General features: G+C 44.0%; 2 protein-coding genes and 1 non-coding gene across 3 annotated transcripts in view; all 3 read left to right on the forward strand.

Moving 5' to 3' along the window:
• Nucleotides 1–3848, forward strand: part of EEF2K (eukaryotic elongation factor 2 kinase) — a 44075-nt gene extending 40227 nt beyond the window's left edge. The window contains exons 16-17 of the mRNA XM_007449969.1: nucleotides 1426–1604; nucleotides 3353–3848. Coding sequence (XP_007450031.1) covers nucleotides 1426–1604; nucleotides 3353–3462 — 289 coding nt within the window. The 3' untranslated portion in view covers nucleotides 3463–3848. The remainder of the gene's footprint in view (nucleotides 1–1425; nucleotides 1605–3352) is intronic.
• A 13155-nt stretch (nucleotides 3849–17003) lies between these two features.
• TRNAL-AAG (transfer RNA leucine (anticodon AAG)) lies at nucleotides 17004–17085 on the forward strand. The gene has a single exon. It is a non-coding gene; the product is annotated as a tRNA-Leu (tRNA).
• Nucleotides 17086–17257: 172 nt separating this feature from the next.
• Nucleotides 17258–20666, forward strand: part of POLR3E (RNA polymerase III subunit E) — a 31587-nt gene continuing 28178 nt past the window's right edge. Inside the window, 1 exon segment of the mRNA XM_007449970.1 lies at nucleotides 17258–17423. The gene's annotated coding sequence lies outside the window, so the exon portion shown is untranslated.

Consider the following 20666-nt stretch of genomic DNA (forward strand, 5'->3'; position numbering starts at 1 on the left):
GGACTCTCAACCACTGCGCCACCAGGGAAGCCCTAACTTCCCTTTTTTATAAAATAAAATGGAGTCAGGGTTATCTCCTGACAGCATCCTAGCCAGCCACTTCAACAGACATTTAGAGAGGCTTTGCTGTTTGCCAGGCCCTGGGAATGCAGCAGTGAATAGAACAGACAAGGTCCCTACCTTCTTGGGGCTTAGTCAGGGAAACCATAATAAGCAAGTAAGTAGGTAAGCAGGAGAATTACAGATTGCAGTAAGTATAAGAAGTAGGGTGTTTGGGGACAGCATCTCTGAAGAAGTTGAGCTGAGATTGGAGAGGTGAGGAGCCAGGCATGGGAAGAGTTGAAGGAAGGACATTCTAAGCAGAGGGAGCAGCAGGTGCAAAAGCCAAGGAGCAGACAGGGGCTGGCGCGTTCAGGGAGGAGACCGTGACCCAACAAGCCTGGCGTGGGAGGAGGTTGACAGGAGCTAAGACTGGAGGGTAGAGCCAGGTCCATACATATATATAGCTGTTGCTCCTGGGACATTTCATGAGGCCCATAGACCTTCTTATCTGTGTCTCTCTTTGCTCGTTCCTGATGCACTCTAAATAGCTACTCACATGTTTGGTAATATGCATTAGTAAACCCCAAGGAAAAGAGCCCACTGCCCTGTTTGCTCTTTATTTTGTATTGTTCAGATTCAGCTGGAACTTGAATTCAGCATACGCCCTTGGTGGTTTGGCCATTCATGTGCTGCAGTAGGAGAAAGAGTTGAGGGTAGAGGGCAGAGCCAGAAGGGGGAAGTCAGCTATTCCGGGTAAACTCTGCATTTGCTGGAGTAGAGCCAGAGCTGGCCAGAAGAGGCAGAGCAGAAGATGGGGCTGAATGACTGCTGTGAGAAGGTTCTGGAGGCCTCGACAGAGAGTCCCCCACCCACCTTCTCTCCTGTGTGAGTCACAGGGTAAATTGGCTGGGACACCAGCCACTGCTAATGCAAAACTCACCCATATGGTGATTGTTTTTTTTATTTTTGCCTCACCGTGCGGCTTTCAGGACCTTAGTTCCACGACCAGAGACTGAACCCGGGCCACGGCAGTGAAAGCACTGAGTCCTAATCACTGGACCACCAGGGAATTCCCATAGGGTGATTTTGTGCAAATGAGGAAAATGTTCCCCTTCTTCAAGATGCTCTACTTCCATCTGTTGGAAAATTGTTTACTATCCCACTTTTTTTAGGGAAAACTGCTTGACCACTATTGTAATAAATATGTAAATCTACAATGTAAATGACGCCCTTTGGATGTGGTGGCATTGGGTCCTATGGGTCCTGAATCAGAGGTGGTGGCCCCACAGGGATTCCTGACTTACCCGTCCTGCTGATGGGCCTCCTCCTTCCTGCCTTGCTGCTATGGTAACTTCCCTCTTTTCCTCTGTATCTCTTGGCAAGGTCCCAAAGCTGGCCAGAGGCTCTACTCTGGTACAACACTGCCCTGGAGACAACTGACTGTGATGAAGGTGGGGAGTATGATGGGATGCACGATGAGCCCCGGTACCTGCTGCTGGCCAGGGAGGCAGAGATGCTGTTCACAGGCGGCTGTGGGCTGGAGAAGAACCCGCAGAGATCAGGTAGGGCCTGGCAGACCTGCCCCTGGGGTGGGACAGTGCTAGACAGTGAGAGATGTAATTCCTGTCTCGCTGGGAGTTACAGCAACATGCAAGACTGAGTCTCTTCTTTCAGTTCTGGTTGGGAGAAAGATTTGTACTGGCCCTGTATTTTTGCCAGGCTGGATACCCATATGATGCTGGCTTAGAAGGGGGCTTTATGCAGTTGGTATGCAGACGAACATTTTTATATTTTAATAGTCAAATATTAGGAGTTTGGGAGGTTTGTTTTTAATTCACAAATTGAGCTGACATTTTCATAACATAAAATTCAACATTTTAAAGTGTAAAGTTCAGTGGGTTTTAGTATATTCACAGTCTTATGCCATCATCAGCACTACCTAATTCCAGAATATTTCCATCACGCCAGAACGAAACCTGGTACCTGTTTTAGCAGCGACTCCCTATTTCCCCCTCCCTCCATCCCTGGCAACCACTAACCTACTTTTCATCTTTATAGATTTACTTATTCTGGTCATTTCATATAAATGGGATCGTATAATAGGTGACCTTTTGTGTCTTCGCTTCTTTCAAGGTTCATTCATGTTGTAGCTTGTATCAGTACTTTATTCCTTTTTATTGCTGAATAATATTCCATTGTATAGATACTACATTTTGTTTATACATTCATCAGTTGATTCACACTTTTATATATATATGAAATATATATATGTGTATTTATTTTTTAATTTTTTTATTTTGGGGCTGCATTGGGTCTTCGTTGCTGCATGCGGGCTTTCTCTAGTTACGATGAGTGGGGCTCATCTTCCTTGCAGTGCGTGGGCTTCTCATTGCGGTGGCTTCTCTTTTTGCAGAGCACAGGCTCTAGGGACACGGGCTTCAGTAGTTGCAGCACGAGGGCTCAGTAGTTGTGGTGTGCGGGCTCTAGGGTGCGTGGACTTCAGTAGTTGTGGCGTGCAGGCTCAGTAGTTGTGGCTCGCGGGCTCTAGAGTGCAGGCTCGGTAGTTGTGCACGGGCTTAGTTGCTCCGCGGCATGTGGGATCTCCCCGGACCAGGGATCGAACCCATGTTCCCTGCATTGGCAGGTGGATTCTTAACCACTGCACCACCAGGGAAGTCCCTATATGTATTTTTTTAAATATCATGATAGACATACTGAGCTCCTGATTTCACAGGTATAGGATGAGGCTAAGTTTAAAAGTTATTTTTTAAGGTGGTGTAACAAAATCAAGCAAATACTACTGCAACTCTACAATCCTTTATTTGAAACTTCTAAATCCAAAAAGCTCTGAAAACCAAGTGTTTTTATATGTTTTGCACAAATTCATTTGGTGGCAAAACCTGTCCAGAACTGACGTGAGGTTGTTCATAATTTTTATTTCTTATACTTTATCTTTTCTACTTTCATATATTCCCAATTTGCCCTGTAAAAGCCCTCAGCCTGATTCTCATTGTCTCAGTTGGAATCACCTACCCATCCCTAAACCAATCACTGTGCTTATTGAGATGGCTTACTCTGATTGGCTGTGCCTAAATGTGGACCACTCCCTGTGGCCTGGTGGGGAATGGGAAAGTGCTTTGATTGGCCAGGCTTGAATCACATGCCCACCCAGAGCCCCAGCCAGGTTATGTGGAGGGAGAGGCAAGAAAGGGTAACCTCAGGGTGATCTTCTTGAGACGGGGTCGGGGAAACTGGGCGGCAAAAATAACAGGTGCTTCACCTCTTTGTGCCCCACTTTGCTTTCTTTCAGGCGACTTGTACACCAAGGCAGCCGAGGCAGCAATGGAAGCCATGAAGGGCCGGCTGGCCAACCAGTACTACGAGAAAGCTGAGGAGGCCTGGGCACAGATGGAGGAATAGCTTGCTGGAAAAATCACTGCCAGCCAGTCGCAAGCTAAAGGCTAGGAGTGGGGGAAAGAAAAAGACTTCTTTACTTATTTAGGGTTGTTTTGGGGCTGGAGGAGGCAAATATTTTTAGTGTGTTGTAAATCAACTTTTGTATTTTATTGTTGACTCTAGAAAATGTCTTTGCTACCAGTGGAGACACTGCAGCTGTCCCCTAGGGCAGCATTTTGGGGGAGGGGGATTGAAAAAGCAGCCTAATGAACCAACATATCTCTCTGAGGTTCTTCTGTGTTTTGTTGTTTTTATTGTTGTTTTTTGTCATGAGATGTAAGAAAATGTATCTTTTCTCCCCTGGATGGAAAATACTAAGGCTTTGCTCATCAGCCTTTTCAGGCTGGGCTGAAATCTCAGGACCACAGAGCCTGTGTTTCCTGAGTCAGGATGCAGTGGGGTACAGTAGAGCTGCACGTCAACTTTCCATGGGGTGTGTAGTGTCGTGACTTAGTGCAAAGTCTTCTTAGAGCATTTGGAAGTGTGCTGGCATTTTTTGGTGGATGTGAGACCCAGGCCCCCTTCTGCCATGGGGGAAGACCCGCACACTGTTTTATTTTGCGGGGGGGGGGAGTCTTAGTTCCCCAATCAGGAATTGAACCCCGGCCCTCAACAGTGAAAGTGCCATGTCCTAACCAGTGGCCCGCCAGGGAATTCCCATGTTTTCTAATCTTTTAGTTTAATGTCCTTCCTGAAATGCAGCTTATTTTCTGGAATACAGCCAAATTCCATTCTGAAGCATGCTCTCTACAGTGGGCTTTACAAAACAGGTTTGATTTTTATATGCACACTTTTACTACCTCTAACTCCTCCGTCAGCTACTGTGCACCTTTTTGGGTGCACCTCAGAGCTTTTCCATGTAAGGACAGTGGCTTGGAAAGTTGGAGCCTGTCCTCCAAGCGGACATGTACTCTGCATTTCAGTGACAGCATCCACAATATACTGAAGTACCCTTTGTACCGTGTTCCTCCGTATTTTCTTAGCACCTGGTGTTCTTATGAAGAATAAGCTCCCCAACCCCTGTCCTTGGCATTTTCTGCTTCAGGCTTTGGTGATTTTCTTGTTATTTGCAGCAGGATGCTTTCAGCAGCGGTCCCTTGAGATTTGTCTAAGCTGTTGGAGAATGAAAGGGCAAGAACTATTATCACTCATTAATTCCAGTGGTTTCCCCAGGGCCAGGCTATGGCTATCTGTATTTAATGAGCCTTCTCTTTAGAAGGAATTCAGATTTAACACCAGTTTGATTCCAGTTGGTGTTTCAAATAGCAAAGAAAACAGACTGCTTTGATCAACCCCAAGTGCTAAAGCAGCCTCTCTTCCTTTGTTTAAAAATGAAAACATAAAAAAAACAGAGCGTAACATACAAACCATTCTTTTTTTTTTTTTTTGGCTGCACCTCTCGGCTTGTGGGAACTTAGTTCCCCGACCAGGGATTGAATCCGGTTGCTCCTGCAGTGGAAGCTCAGGGTCCTAACCACTGGACCTCCAGGGAATTTCCATACAAACCATTCTTACCTGTTCATTAAGACAGGTGCTTTAGCATGTTAGTGTTAAGTACTGTGAAGTCATGACCCTGTGCATGCATTAGGTTCCAAAGTTCAGAGTGTGCCCTAAAGGAAAAATCAAGCAGAGTCAAAATTACCCTTGAAAAATCCTGTAGAGCACCTATAAATGACAGTATCCCTGTTTTTGTATTTGGACTCATCACAACCAGTTTCCTTTAGAAGTTGGAACTGATCACTTTTTCCGTTTGCACAGATCAAGTGGTTGGCTTGCCTTAAGTGGTTTGTGTGTTTTAAACCAGTGCATATGGTTAATTTGCATTTTAGAAGCAACTTTATTTTGACTTATCTCTTCAAAGGTGTCAAGCCTCATAAAATTCATGCTTTTGTTAGTTCAACCAGCCTCCTTGCTCTTTGAGATTTTATTATGCAAATCATTTATGTTCCCTGACTACCTGTCTCATTTCTTAGTTTTATGTCAGTGCTTTCCTCTAACACAGGGCTCGGCAACTTTTTTGTAAAGGGCAAGATAGTAAATATTTTTACTATCTTACCCTTTGCGGGCCATATGGTCTCTGTTGCAACTACTTAGCCCTGCTGTTGTAGTGCAGAAACATCGGTGACCGATACCTAAACGAATGAGCATGGCTGGCGTTCCAATACAACTTTATTGACAGAACAGCCTGCCTGGGCTATAGTTTGCCAACCCCTGCTCTAATCCTGACTTAAGAGCTACTATATTAAACCCTGAGGGCAAGAGTCATCTCAATTTTTATTTTGGTCTCCAGTGCTTAAAAACAGTGCCTTAGCACAGAGTAGGCACTCAGTAAATTCATGAACATTGGAGATCCAGCCCTAGTCACAGCACTCACTCTTTGTGGCTCTGGTTCCTCCAACCGGTTAATGATTCCTTGTCTGGATTGGCTTGAACGGTCACCCCTGTAATTCCACCCACTCACATGGCCTTAATGTCAGGGCAGTCCCCTTCTGCAGGAGGCTGGGATAGCTAGGCAAATGCTTCTTTAAGGACCATTGAGAGCAAAATGATCTGCGAAATACTGAGATCCTTCTGAGCCAGCAGAACTTACTCCACTTTAAAAAGCTAGTTCTGTGCCTTCTGAAGCTGGTTAGGGCATCTTCTTTTTCCACAAATGCTAGGCATGCCAAAAAAAAAAAGCAAAAAGCAAAAAAACCCCAGGATATTCCAGCCCAACTGGGGAGACATCAGAGACTCTTTTCAGGTGCAAGAAACAGGGGAAGGTCCAGGAGATTAGCAGAGTCGGGGATGTAATTTGCATCTTCAGTCACAGATGGAGAATCCAAGATTCTGAAAGGTAGACTCTTTCCAAGTACCCTGCTGGTTAGAGGCTAAGCTGGAGCTAGGATTTGAGAGCTGCTTTTATTTAGAGGATCCTGGGAATAAAATTTAAAGTTAAACTGGAGTGTAATGTCTCTTTCAGTTTTGCTGTAGGTTTAAAAAGAAAAAAAGCAGGCTTTATGGATGTAAGTAGGAAAAAATCCGTAACCCCTGTGCACCTGGATATCCTTATCCCCTCCTCCTCACCTGAGGCCCTGTGGGAATTTATCATCAAATGCGACCTTGATGAACCAAGCCAGGTAAATTACTGTTGTTGCTGTTTTAGTGACTTCATTTCCTTTCGTCCCAGCACATTCGTCTGCAGTACTAGACATGTTTTACAAATCAAAAATGTTTACACAAGTATATGCAGCTTGTGTGGGGGAAAGGAGACAAAATATGCATATTCTCTGCATTTGTGCCTGTTATTCACTTTCCTAATCTCTGCGGTACCCCTTCAACCTAGACAAGGTGGACACTGGGTGGACCCAGAGAAGTGGCTTGCATTATAGATTTATTTTTGCATATATATTGAGTTCCATTTTGCCTTTTCAAATAAAGTGGTTTCTTTCTTTCTGGCCTCAAATTCAAATGTCTCCTGGTGGGCTTCCCTGGTGGTGCAGTGGTTGAGAGTCCGCCTGCCGATGCAGGGGACACCGGTTCGTGTCTTCCCGGTCTGGGAAGATCCCACGTGCCGCGGAGCGGCTGGGCCCGTGAGCCATGGCCGCTGAGCCTGCGCGTCCGGAGCCTCTGCTCCGCAACGGGAGAGGCCACAACAGTGAGAGGCCCGCGTACCGCAAAAAAAACAAAACAAATGTCTCCTGGTAACACATGAGTGAAGTAGCTGGGTGGAGGTGGGGTGAATTGGAGGGCTCAGCCCCACCTGAAAGAGGCAGCCCAGATTCAGCTCCAAATGGTTGTCCCCATGGGGAGTGTGGGCCCAGTGTTGCCCCATTTTCCAATTTTTCAAGCTGCTGAAAATTGGATTTTTTTATGCAAGGTTTCTTGATTTTTAACATTTCTAATAAATTCTTATAAAAAAACTTCTAGATTTGGCACATACGTTTTCTGTTTGCTTTAAATAAAGGATGTGTACCTCACGTTTTTCTTGGTTTTTCTCATCTATAAAACAATAATCTTTACCATTACATAGTTGTCATCAGTTTCAAAGAAAATGCATGTTAAAGATGCTTTGTGATCTAAAACTTAAGAAAATCTTCGTTACTGGTATGAGAATTTCTTTAAAAATTTTAAGAATTTTTAGAAATTTAAACAGTATACCATAACTACATGGTATATTGAACACATATTTAGGTCCATTTGCTCCGAAGTCTCCACTAAAATGACAGGAAAGAGATTTTCTTAATGGCATAAGCCCATGAAGGTGAAAAGGAAGAGTCATCAACTGTAACAAAATTTTGGATGCTGGAAAGCAGATAGACTGTGATTGAGTTAGCAGACCCAAGAAGGCGGGATCCTAGGTCAGCTGTAGGAAAATCTAAGAACCCAGTTTTCATCATGGAAGACCCCCCCCCCCGCCCCCCGCCAAAGGCTGAAGAATTGGCACAAGGAACCTCTGGAAGGGGGATTGAAATGGGGTTAAAAATGTAGGTCAGTTGAAAGACAATTAAAGCATCAGACCTCTAGACCCACTCAGCTCCCCTTTGTAGCCAGCCAGCTGCCCCTCCATCACCCTGCAGAAGCCTAGGACACCAGGCACAGTAGAGAGTGAGGCTACTCTACTGAGAGGAGGGTTGGTGGAAGTTTCTGTATTGGGTGTAGAGTGTCCACCAGCCTTCTTTACCCCTGTGCTCCCAGACACTGGCAGCTGACTTTGTCCCTCCTGGCGGAAGGCAGACAATTGAAGAAATTTCTTGGGAATCTGACTAGCCTAAGATAAAAGACTTAAGGTACTTCCCCCTAATGAAACAGGCTGGCCAGAACACCTCACAAAAAAAGCCTCACCCACCAGGTCCCACCCACACCTACAGAAATTCCCAGATAACATATTAGAGCCCTGTTCTTAAACTTGAACAGGCACCCAAAGATCCATATGTAAGGAAGGCATTTCATATAACAGACAAATAGAACCAAGAGCAGACAGCATCTGGGAGGAAACAATATGCCTGGAGAAGAAAACTTCAAGTAATAAAAAACTATCAATATCCTAATATAAAATATTGTGTCCATGAAAAAAGGATCAAGATGCGATTCTAAGAATTCACACAGTTTTCCCAGCACCACTTATTGAAGAGGCTGTCTCTTCTCCAGTGTATATTCTTAACTCCTTTATCAAAGATAAGGTGACCATATGTGTGTGGGTTCATCTCTGGGCTTTCTATCCTGTTCCATTGATTTATATTTCATTTTTTGCCAGTACCATACTGTCTTGATTACTGTAGCTTTGTAGTATAGTCTGAAGTCAGGGAGCCTGATTCCTCCAGCTCTATTTTTCTTTTTCAAGATTGGTTTGGCTATTCGGGGTCTTTTTGTGTTTCCATACAAACTGTGAAATTTTTTGTTCTAGTTCTGTGAAAAATGCCATTGGTAATTTGATAGGGATTGCATTGAATCTGTAGATTGCTTTGGGTAGTATAGTCATTTTCACAATATTGATTCTTCCAATCCAAGAACATGGTATATCTCTCCACCTGTTTGTATTGTCTTTAATTTCTTTCATCAGTGTCTTATAGTTTTCTGCATACAGGTCTTGCTAGAGTCTGTCATACAGAGTGAAGTAAGTCAGAAAGAGAAAACAAATACCGTATGCTAACACACATATATGGAATCTAAAAAAAAGGGTTCTGATGAACCTAGATGCAGGACAGGAATGAAGACACAGACATAGAGAATGGACTTGAGGACACGGGGAGGGGGAAGGGTAAGCTGGGACAAAGTGAGAGAGTGGCATAGACATATATACACTACCAAGTGTAAAATAGCTAGTGGGAAGCAGCCACTTAGTACAGGGAGATAAGCTTGGTGCTTTGTGTCCTCCTAGAGGGGTGGCTTAGGGAGGGTGGGAGGGAGACACAAGAGGGAGGGGATATGGGGATATATATATACGTATAGCTGATTCATTTTGTTATACAGCAGAAACTAACACACCATTGTAAAGCAATTATAAAGGTGTTTTTTTAAAAAAAATTCACCCAGCAAAGAGCTCTTGTAAATCGAATATACCCTTACAAAAATGAGTAACTTAATAGAAGGGTTGGAAAATGAAGTTGAGGAAATCTCCCAGGAAGTGGAACAAAAAAGCTAAAGAACAGGAGAGGAAATTCTAGGAGCTAGAGGAGCACGCACTCTGGGCTGTACAACTGTTCCACGATGGAACCATTATAATTGTTACCATTTTTGCTTTGTGGAGAAATTAGCTAAGAACAGCCTAAGATTACGCATGTGTAGTTTTTAATGGTCTTTCCTTGGCTTTTTAAAATTTAGGACCAGAATTCTACGATCCTAGTTTCAAGGTCAAAATTTTCATATAGCCTTTTACTAGAAATTAAACGTGCATGTAGATATAGATATCATTTTTACTGAATTATATTTAGCATATACATTAAAATGTAAAGAAGTGTATCTCAGTCCTACCAGTATGCAAATCATTTAGAAGTAAGCAAATGCTTTCATTGTAATACAATGAAGGTTCCAAAAAGGTTTGCTATCTTTTCTCCTACCTTGACATACTTATCAGTATTTAAGATCACCAAAAGGAATTCATAAGTCTGGTTAGGGCTGAGTTTGGTTTTTTTTCCTTTTATGAGCCATTTGAGATATCCATTTGTTTTTCTTCCTATATATATTTCTTTCTGACTTCATGAACAATTTTAGTTTTTCCAGTTATAAAGGAAATTAGTTCCAAAGAATTAGAGCTCTTAATACTAAGTAGTATCTATTGGGAAAAAATAAATGTAGTAGTCTTAATTAAAATAAAAGAAAAAAAATTTTATAAGTCAAGGAGCCTAACTTAAAACAGAGTTAGAGAAAGTAGAGGGGAGAGAATCTTTTTTTTTTTTTTTTTTGCGCAGCATGCAGGGGTCTTAGTTCCCCTAGCAGGGATCAAACCCATGCTCCCTGCAATAGAAGTGCAGAGTCTTAACCACTGGACCTCCAGGGAAGTTCCCCAAGAGAGTCTTTAAAAAATGTTGAGAACATTTCTTGGGACTGAAGGATGTGTGTCTCCAGAACAATAGGGCCCATTTAGTATCTAGCACAATTGATAAAATTAGACCTATGCCAAGATTCATCTTCATGAAATTTCAGAACATTGAGGACAGGGAAAAGATCCCGGAAACTTTCAGAGGGAAAGAACAAGTTTCATAAAATGACTGAGAATCAGAATAACATCAGACAACTCAACAGTAACACTGGAAGTTGGAAGCTGACGGCTTCTGAATTCTGGGGAAAATACACTTTAACCTAGAATCATATGCCCAAACTATTAATGAAGCATAAGGGTGAAATAAAGACAATTTCAGACATGTAAATTCTCAAGAAAGTAACCTCTCAAATACTGTTCCTCCAGGAGCCACTGGAAGAGTTGCTCTATCAAAAGAGGGCCAGTGTTGGGGGAATAACAAGAAATGTGTGAGGTCCAGCATAAGAGTGAGGAAAAGTCAGTGCCCAGGTGAGGGTGAAGGGCCATCTCAACATGGTGGCCTTACCATAAACCTAGAGTCTAGGGCCCCTGTGAGGATGCTGTGGGAGACATGTCTTCAAAAAGTTGAAGCGACAGAACACCTCATGTGTCTGTCTGTGTGGCAAGGATGGACGGTTTGAAGTTGAATTAGGGATGAATTCATAGAAAGTAGGTACATTTTTTTAAAGGTAATTATTAAGTAAAGAATAAGGTAAAAATATTTTCCAGAAAAGGAAAAATAATCATAGTTGAGTACATAGCTAAGCTCAAACTTAGTGAGTAGCATTTACTAATTATTGTTCAAATGAAATTACGAGACAACACTTTTAGGAGGGCTGAGGTGTTTGTGATGGCAGAGGTGGGATGATTAAGGTTAAATTCTTATCTTCCTTAGCAGGAAGTCAATAGGAAACGCCTAAAGTTGAAAGAGAGAGAGAGAGAGGGGGAGGGAGGGAGAGAAAGGGGTGGGGGAGAGAGGGAGGAAGGGAGGGAGGAAACAAAAAAAGCAGCAATATGTTGTTTAGGCATATGGAGAGAAACACAAAAAGAATCAGCTAAAAGTTGAAAGTGGTTGCCTGGAGTGGAAGGAGTAGGCATACTGTTTATTTTGATAACAAGCCTTGTAGAATTGATATACACATGAAGAACTTTGATAAAATTATCAAAGTAAAAATTTTATTTATTATTACTTTGTATACACATGTTTATTTTTCAGCATTTAATTTTTCCCTTGCGTATGTCTTAGCTCCTCATTGAGATGGTAAGATCAATAATGAGAAGGGCCATGTTTTATACTACTTTGAGTCTTACATAGAATCAAGCAAACTGTCTTTCCTTTAGTAGATTTGATGTTTCCTTCATTGCAGCTCATCCCGATGTGAATGGTGTCATGGTCCAATGTTCCGTGAAGGTTTTCACATCATCCGATCCTGCGATATTTTTGGAGTAACACAGCCTCCTGTTACATTTTATGTCTGTTCCTCTTCCTGCCAGGCTCTTAGAAAATTGGTACAATCTCTCAGTTATCTTGACCGCCATCTCATAAAGCCTGATTCCATAGGCTAGTGCCAGCATTCACTAGGCTTTCAGTGATAGCCTGTGGTAGTTCTAGACGTCAACTTGGCTAAGCTGAACCTCATTTTCAAGAATTCCCTTGCCAGTATGTCCAGCTAGAGAAGAAACTGCAAGAGGAATTTGCAGGGGGCAAATTTGCAGGAGGCTCTGTTTCCTCTCTAGAGATTGATAGCTTGCAGAGCTCAAAGTAAGAATTTTAAATGTTTACTAAGCTAAAAATACTAAATTAAATTTGCTAAGTTAAAAATTCATTATGGTAATTCATATATTGAGCATATACTACTATGCTTTGTTGAATCTAAGACACCACTGATGTTAAGATGCACCATTATTTTCTGTATTAATAAGAAAAAAACCACTGAAAATAAACTGTATGCCATCGATCAGAAGATGCAGGTCAATTTTAGAGATATTAAAATGTGGGAAAAAAATGTCTTAGAAATAATGATATATGGCATGCCAGACATTGGGCTGGACATACACAGTCACCTTCTAACCCTGCAACAAACCTCAGTATTATTGTGACCATTTTACAGATGAGAATAATGAGGTTTAAAGGTATCCCATAGCGAAAGTATTTGATAAGAATGTTTTCATTCATCAAGAAGGAAAGGTGGAGGTTTGAAGCTCAAACACCATCATAGTTTCAACATAAATGATGCCAACTGTGGCTGCTGCTGCATTATTCCCATGATCTACCAGCACAGGACACAGGAGTGTGTTTGAACAGCTGAAACTTAAAGGTATTGAAGGAAGAGTGCCAGCAGTAGTGGAGCCTTCAGCTTAACTTGACTCAACACAGGAAATCTCACTCAGGTCTGTCCGTTTCTGTGGACTTTTAAGTGGTCAAGGTGTAAGATGACTGCATATGGTCCACCAGGGAGAGTCCTAGTTCACTCCAGGGTCCCAGTTCTCCTTCTAATTAAGCATTTGTTCCTGACAGAAGTGGCCTGGTCACCTTGCTGAGGGGGTATGCTCTGCAAAAGCAACTAAACTGTCTCCTCTGCAAAAACAAGGTTCCTTTTGGGGAGGCCTAGGTGATCAGGGGGTTTCCTTGGTTGCAGGTAACAGAAATTAACGCTAGCCAACATTAGCAAAGAAGCAATTTTTTTGAGAAGGAGGTAGCTTATATACTGGAAGGCAAAAGGGAAATAGGCCTCAGAAAGGGCGGTCCCAGGGCAAATGTGGGGATCTAGCAGAAGGTAAGAGTCTGGAAGTTTCCTTCCCAGCCCCACTAGTGAGCTAAAAATCCTTGTATCTGGTGTCCAGATTCAGATTTCCAGGATAAAGCCTCCGAATGGCCTAATTTGGATCTTGTGCCTGCCCACTCTGTACTTTGATTGACAGTTCCTTGAAGACCACAGGGGGGTTATGGTGGGGTGGGGAGGGATAAACTGGGAGACTGGGATTGACACATACACACTACTATACATAAAATAGATAACTCATAAGAAAGTACTGTATAGCACAGGGAACTCTACTCAATACTCTGTAATGACCTATGTAGGAAAAGAATCTAAAAAAGAGTGGATATATGTATTTGTATAACTGATTCACTTTGCTGTACAGCAGAAGCTAACACAACATTGAAAACCAACTATACTCCAATAAAAATTAAAAAAAAAAAAAAGACGACAGGGAGGAGTGTTTCCTCAAAGGAAAATCAGCATTGGAACCAGAAAAGTGGGGGATGGATTCTGGGAAGACAAAAACAACAGATTCCCACTCAGAGAGTATTCCCTTTGGGGAGGAAGAGGAAAAGGGCCCTGAAGATTAGAGGCAAGTGTTAAGGAAAACTTTTCAAATGTTTTTTTTGCAAGCCTATGCCAAAATTTTATTACAGCCTTCCTGCCAGTGTAACTCCTCAGGGAGGCTAGTTCACAGATCCACACTTGGTAGGGACATTTTTAAAAAATTACCTTTTATTACAGTATCACCTACATAGAGTAAACTGTACAATCTTAAGTGTAGAGCTTGCTGAATTTTAGAACATTTGCAGAACTCTAGAAAGCTCCCTCAGCCCCCCTCCCCACCCCCAACAAGGGTGACCATTCTTCTGACCTCTATTTTGGTAGAGACACTTTACAGGATGAGAGAATGATTAAATCATCATTGTTAGATGAGGGAGGGAGAGAGAGAGAGAGAGAGAGAGAGAGGGAGAGAGGGAACGTTCCATTAAAGTTCACTACTCTCTTGACTGACAACAGTCAGCTGGTTGATTGGTAGAAAACTAGTTTCCCAGTATAAATCTTAATGTTAGTAAATTTCATAATAAAAATGGTTAAGCATTTGATCAGGAATGTTAATTTCTTTCCAGAAGTAGATTCATGCAGTGCAGTTTGGTCTCAGACCGGGTTTGGGGTGATTTTCCTTTTGCAGGGGCAAGGGAGGGGATCCAGGACAGAGCCCCCATGTCCACCCCCACTGCCCACAGCTGAGGGGTTATGATCTGGAGACAGACACCCTTCACCTGACAGCCTCTAGATTGAGGGTGGGTGACAGGGGCAGTGTTTGATCTGTGGTGCTTGCCCTTCCCCCCTCCACCTCAAGGGACAGAGCAGACATGCCAAGGGACAGTCAGGGTTTCAGCCCTTCCCTCTCTCCTTTTACATAAAGCTGCTGGGAACCAGTGTGTCCAGGAGTTCTGGTGCAACATTCTGCTTCTCCTGCTTATGAGTTTCACATCTGATTGTCATAAGACAGCTATGTAATGGGACTGCAGGTCTGCAAGAAATGCCCAAAAGGAGGCCCTGGGCTCTGTCTTCCAGGATCAGCCTGCATCCCTGTTAAGCATTCTGGTAGGGACAGACCTGAATTGCTGCAGAATGTTCTGGCAGAAATATCTTTAGCTCGGTTTGAGCCCTTACCATGTAAGGATAGTTCATTTGTTACAGCTACCAGGTAACCCTATCTTTAGCAGAAAAGAGGAATTTATTACAATGATAAAGAGATGTCTCCAAGAATGTGAATTCCACTGGGCCCTGGGAAGAGTCTTGAGCTGGGAGCCACAAAACCATCAGAATTTCTCTATGACTTTCTGCTCTTCTTCTCATTTTATCATTATTTTTCTCTCCTTCTCCAGTCCATCTCACAGAATATGGCCACCCCAAATCCCACTTTCTCCCTAGTTCCAGTCAGTCAATCTCAGAGACTAACTCCAACACTTAACACAGTGAAAATAACAAACCAGGAACTCACCACGTCTCAGTTCAGATTCTCAAAAGAGAACCTGATTGGTCCAACCTCTGTCCTATGTTTACTATAGAGCCCATTGGCCATGGTTTGGGGAAGGTGGCTACCCAGAGGGTGGACCCACCCTCTGGGCTGGTCAGGCAATTCCTAGAAAAGTGGGATTAGGCGGAGATTCCAGCAATTATTTTCCACCATGGGGATATTTCCTTTTGGAAAACCCGCCACATAACTCACAAACACAGTGCCTCTTGGTACTGAAACACCATGAGTAGATCAGTGCTTCTCTTGATCTCAAGGACTATAGATCCCCCAACAATGCCTGGCCTAGAGAGATGGCTGCTTCTGTATTTTTTAAAGATTTCTTTAAAAGTAACAAACTCTCCCAGTACAATGAAGCCTTCGCATATCAATACTTATTTTAAAGGTAGCTGGAGAAAAAAAATGGGTTAAGGAGGAACTGAAGAGGAGGAATATGGAATGCCCAAATATCAAGGTGTCTGCCAACTGGATATTAACCAGAAACTTGAATATAACAACTTAATATAAACAACTTAAATGTCCATATTCATAGTATGGAATAAATTAGATCTAAATGTGTCACAATAAATCAAAAACACAATGTTGGAGGAGAAAAGCAAGTTGCAGAATGATATTGGTACAACGTAGTAAGGTTTATGTAAGTGAAAAGCAAAAAAAGATCATACTATGTATTGTTCATGGCTGTATGCACACACACACACAAGGTTAGATAGATAGATAGATAGATATGAAAGTATAAGAATGAATTGGAAGGATACACATCAAATTCATAATAGTATAGCCAAGGGAGATGTTTGGGAAGGGGTTATATTTTCATTTGTAATAGTCTAATTCTTTTTGTTTGTAATTGTCTAATATTTTTAATAGATTTTTAAAAGGACAACGTATTCACACTTTTAATAAAAAGCATATACATAGGAAAAGAATTGGAAGTGAAATGCCACCAATATTAGGTAGTGGGAATATGGATGATTATTTTTTCTTTGTACTTTTTCTGTCTTTTAAAATATCTATATATCAACATGAATAGATATTTAAAAAACATAGGTGAAAAAACAGTTGCAGATAAATACTAACAGCATGATAATATTTATATTTATGTAAAAACCCATAAAAATAAAAACAAAAATCTATTTTCTATGGATATATTATGAATATATCCATATATATCCATATAAATTCACAGTAGAAGATCCAGAAGGATATACAGTATGCTAAGCTGTATAATGGTTACCTCTGCGGACTTACGATAGATGCCAAAGGTAAAAGAACATTTGTACTGTATCTGCAAAGTTTTCATATTTGCAACAATTCACATAGTATTTGTGTAACTAAAAATTAAAACACATAATTTTTTAGAGAAAACTGCCCCCACCAGTTCCCGTGGTTTGGCTTCTGAAGCCCCTGGTGCGGGTTACTGCTGAAATCCATCATTTCTCCCATGTGAGTAAACTTGAGGTCTCCAAGTTAAACGTCCTACTCAGAATACAGATTCTTAAAGTGCTTTTCATTCTAAGACCTGTTCAGAAGTGTGGGTCTAAATATTTGAGCAAATATTTTTCTTTTTAGTACCTGGCATGTTCTAAAATAGTTCTATAGGGATAAGGTAAAGCACATATGAAACAAACTTCCACAGAAATGAACTGCAATTGCATATACATGTATTAAGTAGTGCCCTAGAAAACCTGAATTCCAGCTGGGTAGCGTGGCCGAGCGGTCTAAGGCGCTGGATTAAGGCTCCAGTCTCTTCGGGGGCGTGGGTTCGAATCCCACCGCTGCCAATGTGAGCTTTTTTTTTTTTTGTTGTTGCTGCTGCCTCAGTGTCTGCTTCTGTATTCATCTCTGTTTCGCGGCTGCAACAACGCCCCCTGCTGCCAGGCGCGGCTGGCTGCCCGCATGAATGGAGCGGAGGAGGGGGCGGGCCCGCGCGCGCCTGGGCGGGGCATTGTGGGTAAAAGGAAGCGCGAGAGCCCTCCCCGCTAGCTCCCCCCACGTGTCCGCCGAGTTTCTCCACCAGCAACATGGCTGCTGCCTGAGAGGAGAGCCGGGCCGCCGCCGCCTGTGTAGCCCGCGGGTACCTGGGCCGTTGCCGCCGCCCGCGCGCGGGCCCGTCGGAGAGGTGAGTGCCGATGTGGCAGCGCCCGCCCAGGCTGGAGCCGGGCCGCACTCTCGAGGTGGGCCTGGGCGGGGCTGCCGCGTAGGCCCGGAGGCCCGCGCCACCCGGTGCCAAGGGGCCGGCGGCCTCCCGGGACTCGGGCGGGAAGGACGGGCAGCCTGGCCCAGTAGACCCGGGCTGGCCGCGGGCTCCAACCTCGCCTCGGCCCGGCAGTCGGTAAGGCCGCGGCCGAGGCTGCCGGCGGTGACTCAGTGTCCAGCCACCTTGCCCCGCCCGGCTCAGACGGGCCTCCTACGGGAGCACCTGTCCGAAGGCAGCCGATGTCCTGCCGGCGTGGCGGCTCGTGGCAGTGGCTGCTTGGTGGGCGTGAGAAGGGGGCCTGACCACCCGCGAGGGAGGCGAAACCCATTGGACAGTGTGGCTTGGGGCTGGCGGCCCGCCCTGATGGGCAGGGGAAGGGTGCCCGGGCCCCCTCCTCGCCCCAGATTAGCTTCCGTCCGGCTAGGCCCGGAATTCTTCATTCATTTATTCCGGCCACCATTCAGGGCTAACTGGGAGCCAGCTACGTGCGGCGGATAGGGTCCTGATCATTTGATCAGAGGAGGTGTCAGTAAGCACGTAAACCAGTAAATAAAAAAGGTCGTTCTGTTGTGTTACCTTTAGAATCGTTGGGCTTGGGGGCAGAAAGAGGAGATCTTAGCAGTCGCCACAGTTTCTTCATCTGTGAAGTGGGGATAATAGAATTACCTACCTCATAGGTTTGTGGTGAGGGCCCAATAGGGTAAGACGGGAGAAGCCCCAGGTTGCAGTGTTTCCTGCCCTTTTATATTGGAAGAAAACATTGGGCCACGTAGTAACAAACCTTCCCATAGGTTATTTATACCACATTCCTCTGAGGTCGGTACTTTTGTTATCCCCATTTTAGGGATGAAAATAGTGAACAGTACTACTGCTGCGGGTGGGCCACGGGTAGCAAACAGTGGACTTGGGATTTGAACTTGCATGGTTCTGCTCCAGAGTCCAGGCTTTTACCCACTACACCATCCTGCCTCCTCTTAAAAAAAGCGTTCAGCATAGTCGTTAAGAATGAGAATAAGGCTCTTTGACATCAGCTAGACTCAGGTTTGTGTCCTAACTCCGCCATTCTCCAGCACTGTGACCTTGGGTAGGTTACTTACTCTCCGAACTTTAGTTTCCTCCTTTCTTAATTGGGGATGGTACAGCTTGATTTATAGGGCTGTTGAGCAGATTAAATGAGATTGAGTATTAAGTCCTTAGAGAAGGGAGAGTCCGACTCAGTTGAGTTCATTCTTCCTGCCCCTAGGCCATCTCTCCTTTTAACAGGGGTGGAAACTGGGGTGACCCAAAGAGGGAGATGCCTTGTGCGAGGGGCACACAGCCAATAAGAATCCAGACCTTGAGACTGTTTGCCCCGGGGCCCTTTCCTCTTAATTCACATTGTATATTGTCCTCACCTTGTCTCACTCCCTCCAGTAACTGGAGATTATTTGGAGTTGCCTCTGCTTTTCTGATTGGCAGACAGGTTAGATTGCTGGGTGCAGCACTGATGCACCCAGCTGTGGTTTTCAGGCACCTCCTCTGCTCTGGACCCTTCCTTAGATTCATCTGCTGTTCTTGTCCCCTTTCCGTTTGTTGAGCAGCCCCCCTGGCAGGGGATGTTTTCTGTGCACAATGGCATGGAGCCACTACCGTGGAGTACCCTTGTGGCTACAGGACACCCTGTTGAGGCCAAGGTGGTCACTGCTGCTGGGGAAGCTTGTCTTGTGGCCTGAGAGGATAGGCCACACCTCTATCCTCAAGTGTCCATAAGGCCCAAACCATTAGGCCACTAGTCTCTGGATGGGGCTGAGTTAGGCTCACTGGGTAAAAGGTCTGCAACTGCCTGATTTCATGCACTCATTCACTCCATCATTCTTTGTACTATACTGAGTGTTTACTCCATGCCAGGCACTGTTCTAGATATCGGGAGAACGGCATGAATTTTTTAAAAAGATAATAATCCCCATATCAACTTGATGAAGTAAATATAGTCATCTCCATTTTATGTTTGAAGCACTGAGAGGCTTTCATGGAGCTTACATTCTAGTGCAGAAGACAGACACACATAAGCAAATAGACTAGATAGTTCCAGATTGTGATAAGGACCATGAAGGAAATAAAATGGGGATGTGGTAGTGACTGGAAATGGGTGGGGGGCGGCTCTTTAAGGTGGATAGTCCGGGAACCTGTCTGTTCCTGGAGCGGGCGGGTGTGGTGATACTAGTGCAAAGGAGCCAGCCTTGAAAAGACCTGGGGAAAATAGGTGGTGTGCAAAGGTCCTGAGACAGGCTGGGGCTTAGCCTGTTGTAGGCCCAGCAAGATCGTATGGGACCCTGGGGCCATGGAAAGGAATTTGGATTTTATTCTGAGTGACAGTTGAAGGGTTTTGAGCAGGAGAATGATGTGATCTGTTTTTCTGCAAGGACAGCTCTGGGTGTTTCTGGGAGGGTTGGAGGTTGGAAAGACTTTTTGAAGCAGTACTTTTCAAATTGCAGATCAAGATTTATTAGTGGGATGTGAAATCAGCTTAGGGGGCTTGTAACCAGTATTTTTAATTTTAACGAGTGAGGATAAAAATCATCACTGCATCAGATATAGTAGGGACAATGAATGGTTATGTGAAACCTTGTTTTAGTGAGGTAATTGTATGTATATTCCGGGTCATGTATATGAAATGGATTTCTTACTGTGGGTCTTAGGCTGAAAAATTTGAAAGCCCCTGAGTTGGAGATGTTGCTTGGGAGGATGAAGGGAGGTGATAATCCCTGCATTAACCGAATCATATATTCTATCTGGAGGGAGGAGCACCATCCTTCCTGAGCTCCTCCTTGACTGGGGAAGGCCAATAGAGAAAGAGCTGAGAAAGCCTGTCTTGGGATCCTCCCAGGCCGGACCCTCTTAGTACCTACGTCGGTTCCCTGGTTCACCCAGAAGTCCCCAATCTCTCAGTTGTCCACAGAGCCAGCTGGAGAGAAGGTAGGTACTTTGCATACGTTTATGATCCTTGGCAGGTGAGGTGGGGTCTCAGGCTCTCCCATGCATTGCCCTCTGTCCGGGCGGTAACAGGCATTTGGGGTTTATGACTTTCTTCTAGTCTTCTAATCCCGAACTGTTGAGGTAGCTTGCTTCCCTCTACTCTCTTCCTCTGCTCAGAGTCCTATGGTAGCTCCCTATTAACTGGCATTC

This window comes from Lipotes vexillifer, unplaced genomic scaffold (genome assembly GCF_000442215.2).
Source record: "Lipotes vexillifer unplaced genomic scaffold, Lipotes_vexillifer_v1.1 scaffold811, whole genome shotgun sequence".
Classification (NCBI taxonomy): Eukaryota; Metazoa; Chordata; class Mammalia; order Artiodactyla; family Lipotidae; genus Lipotes; species Lipotes vexillifer.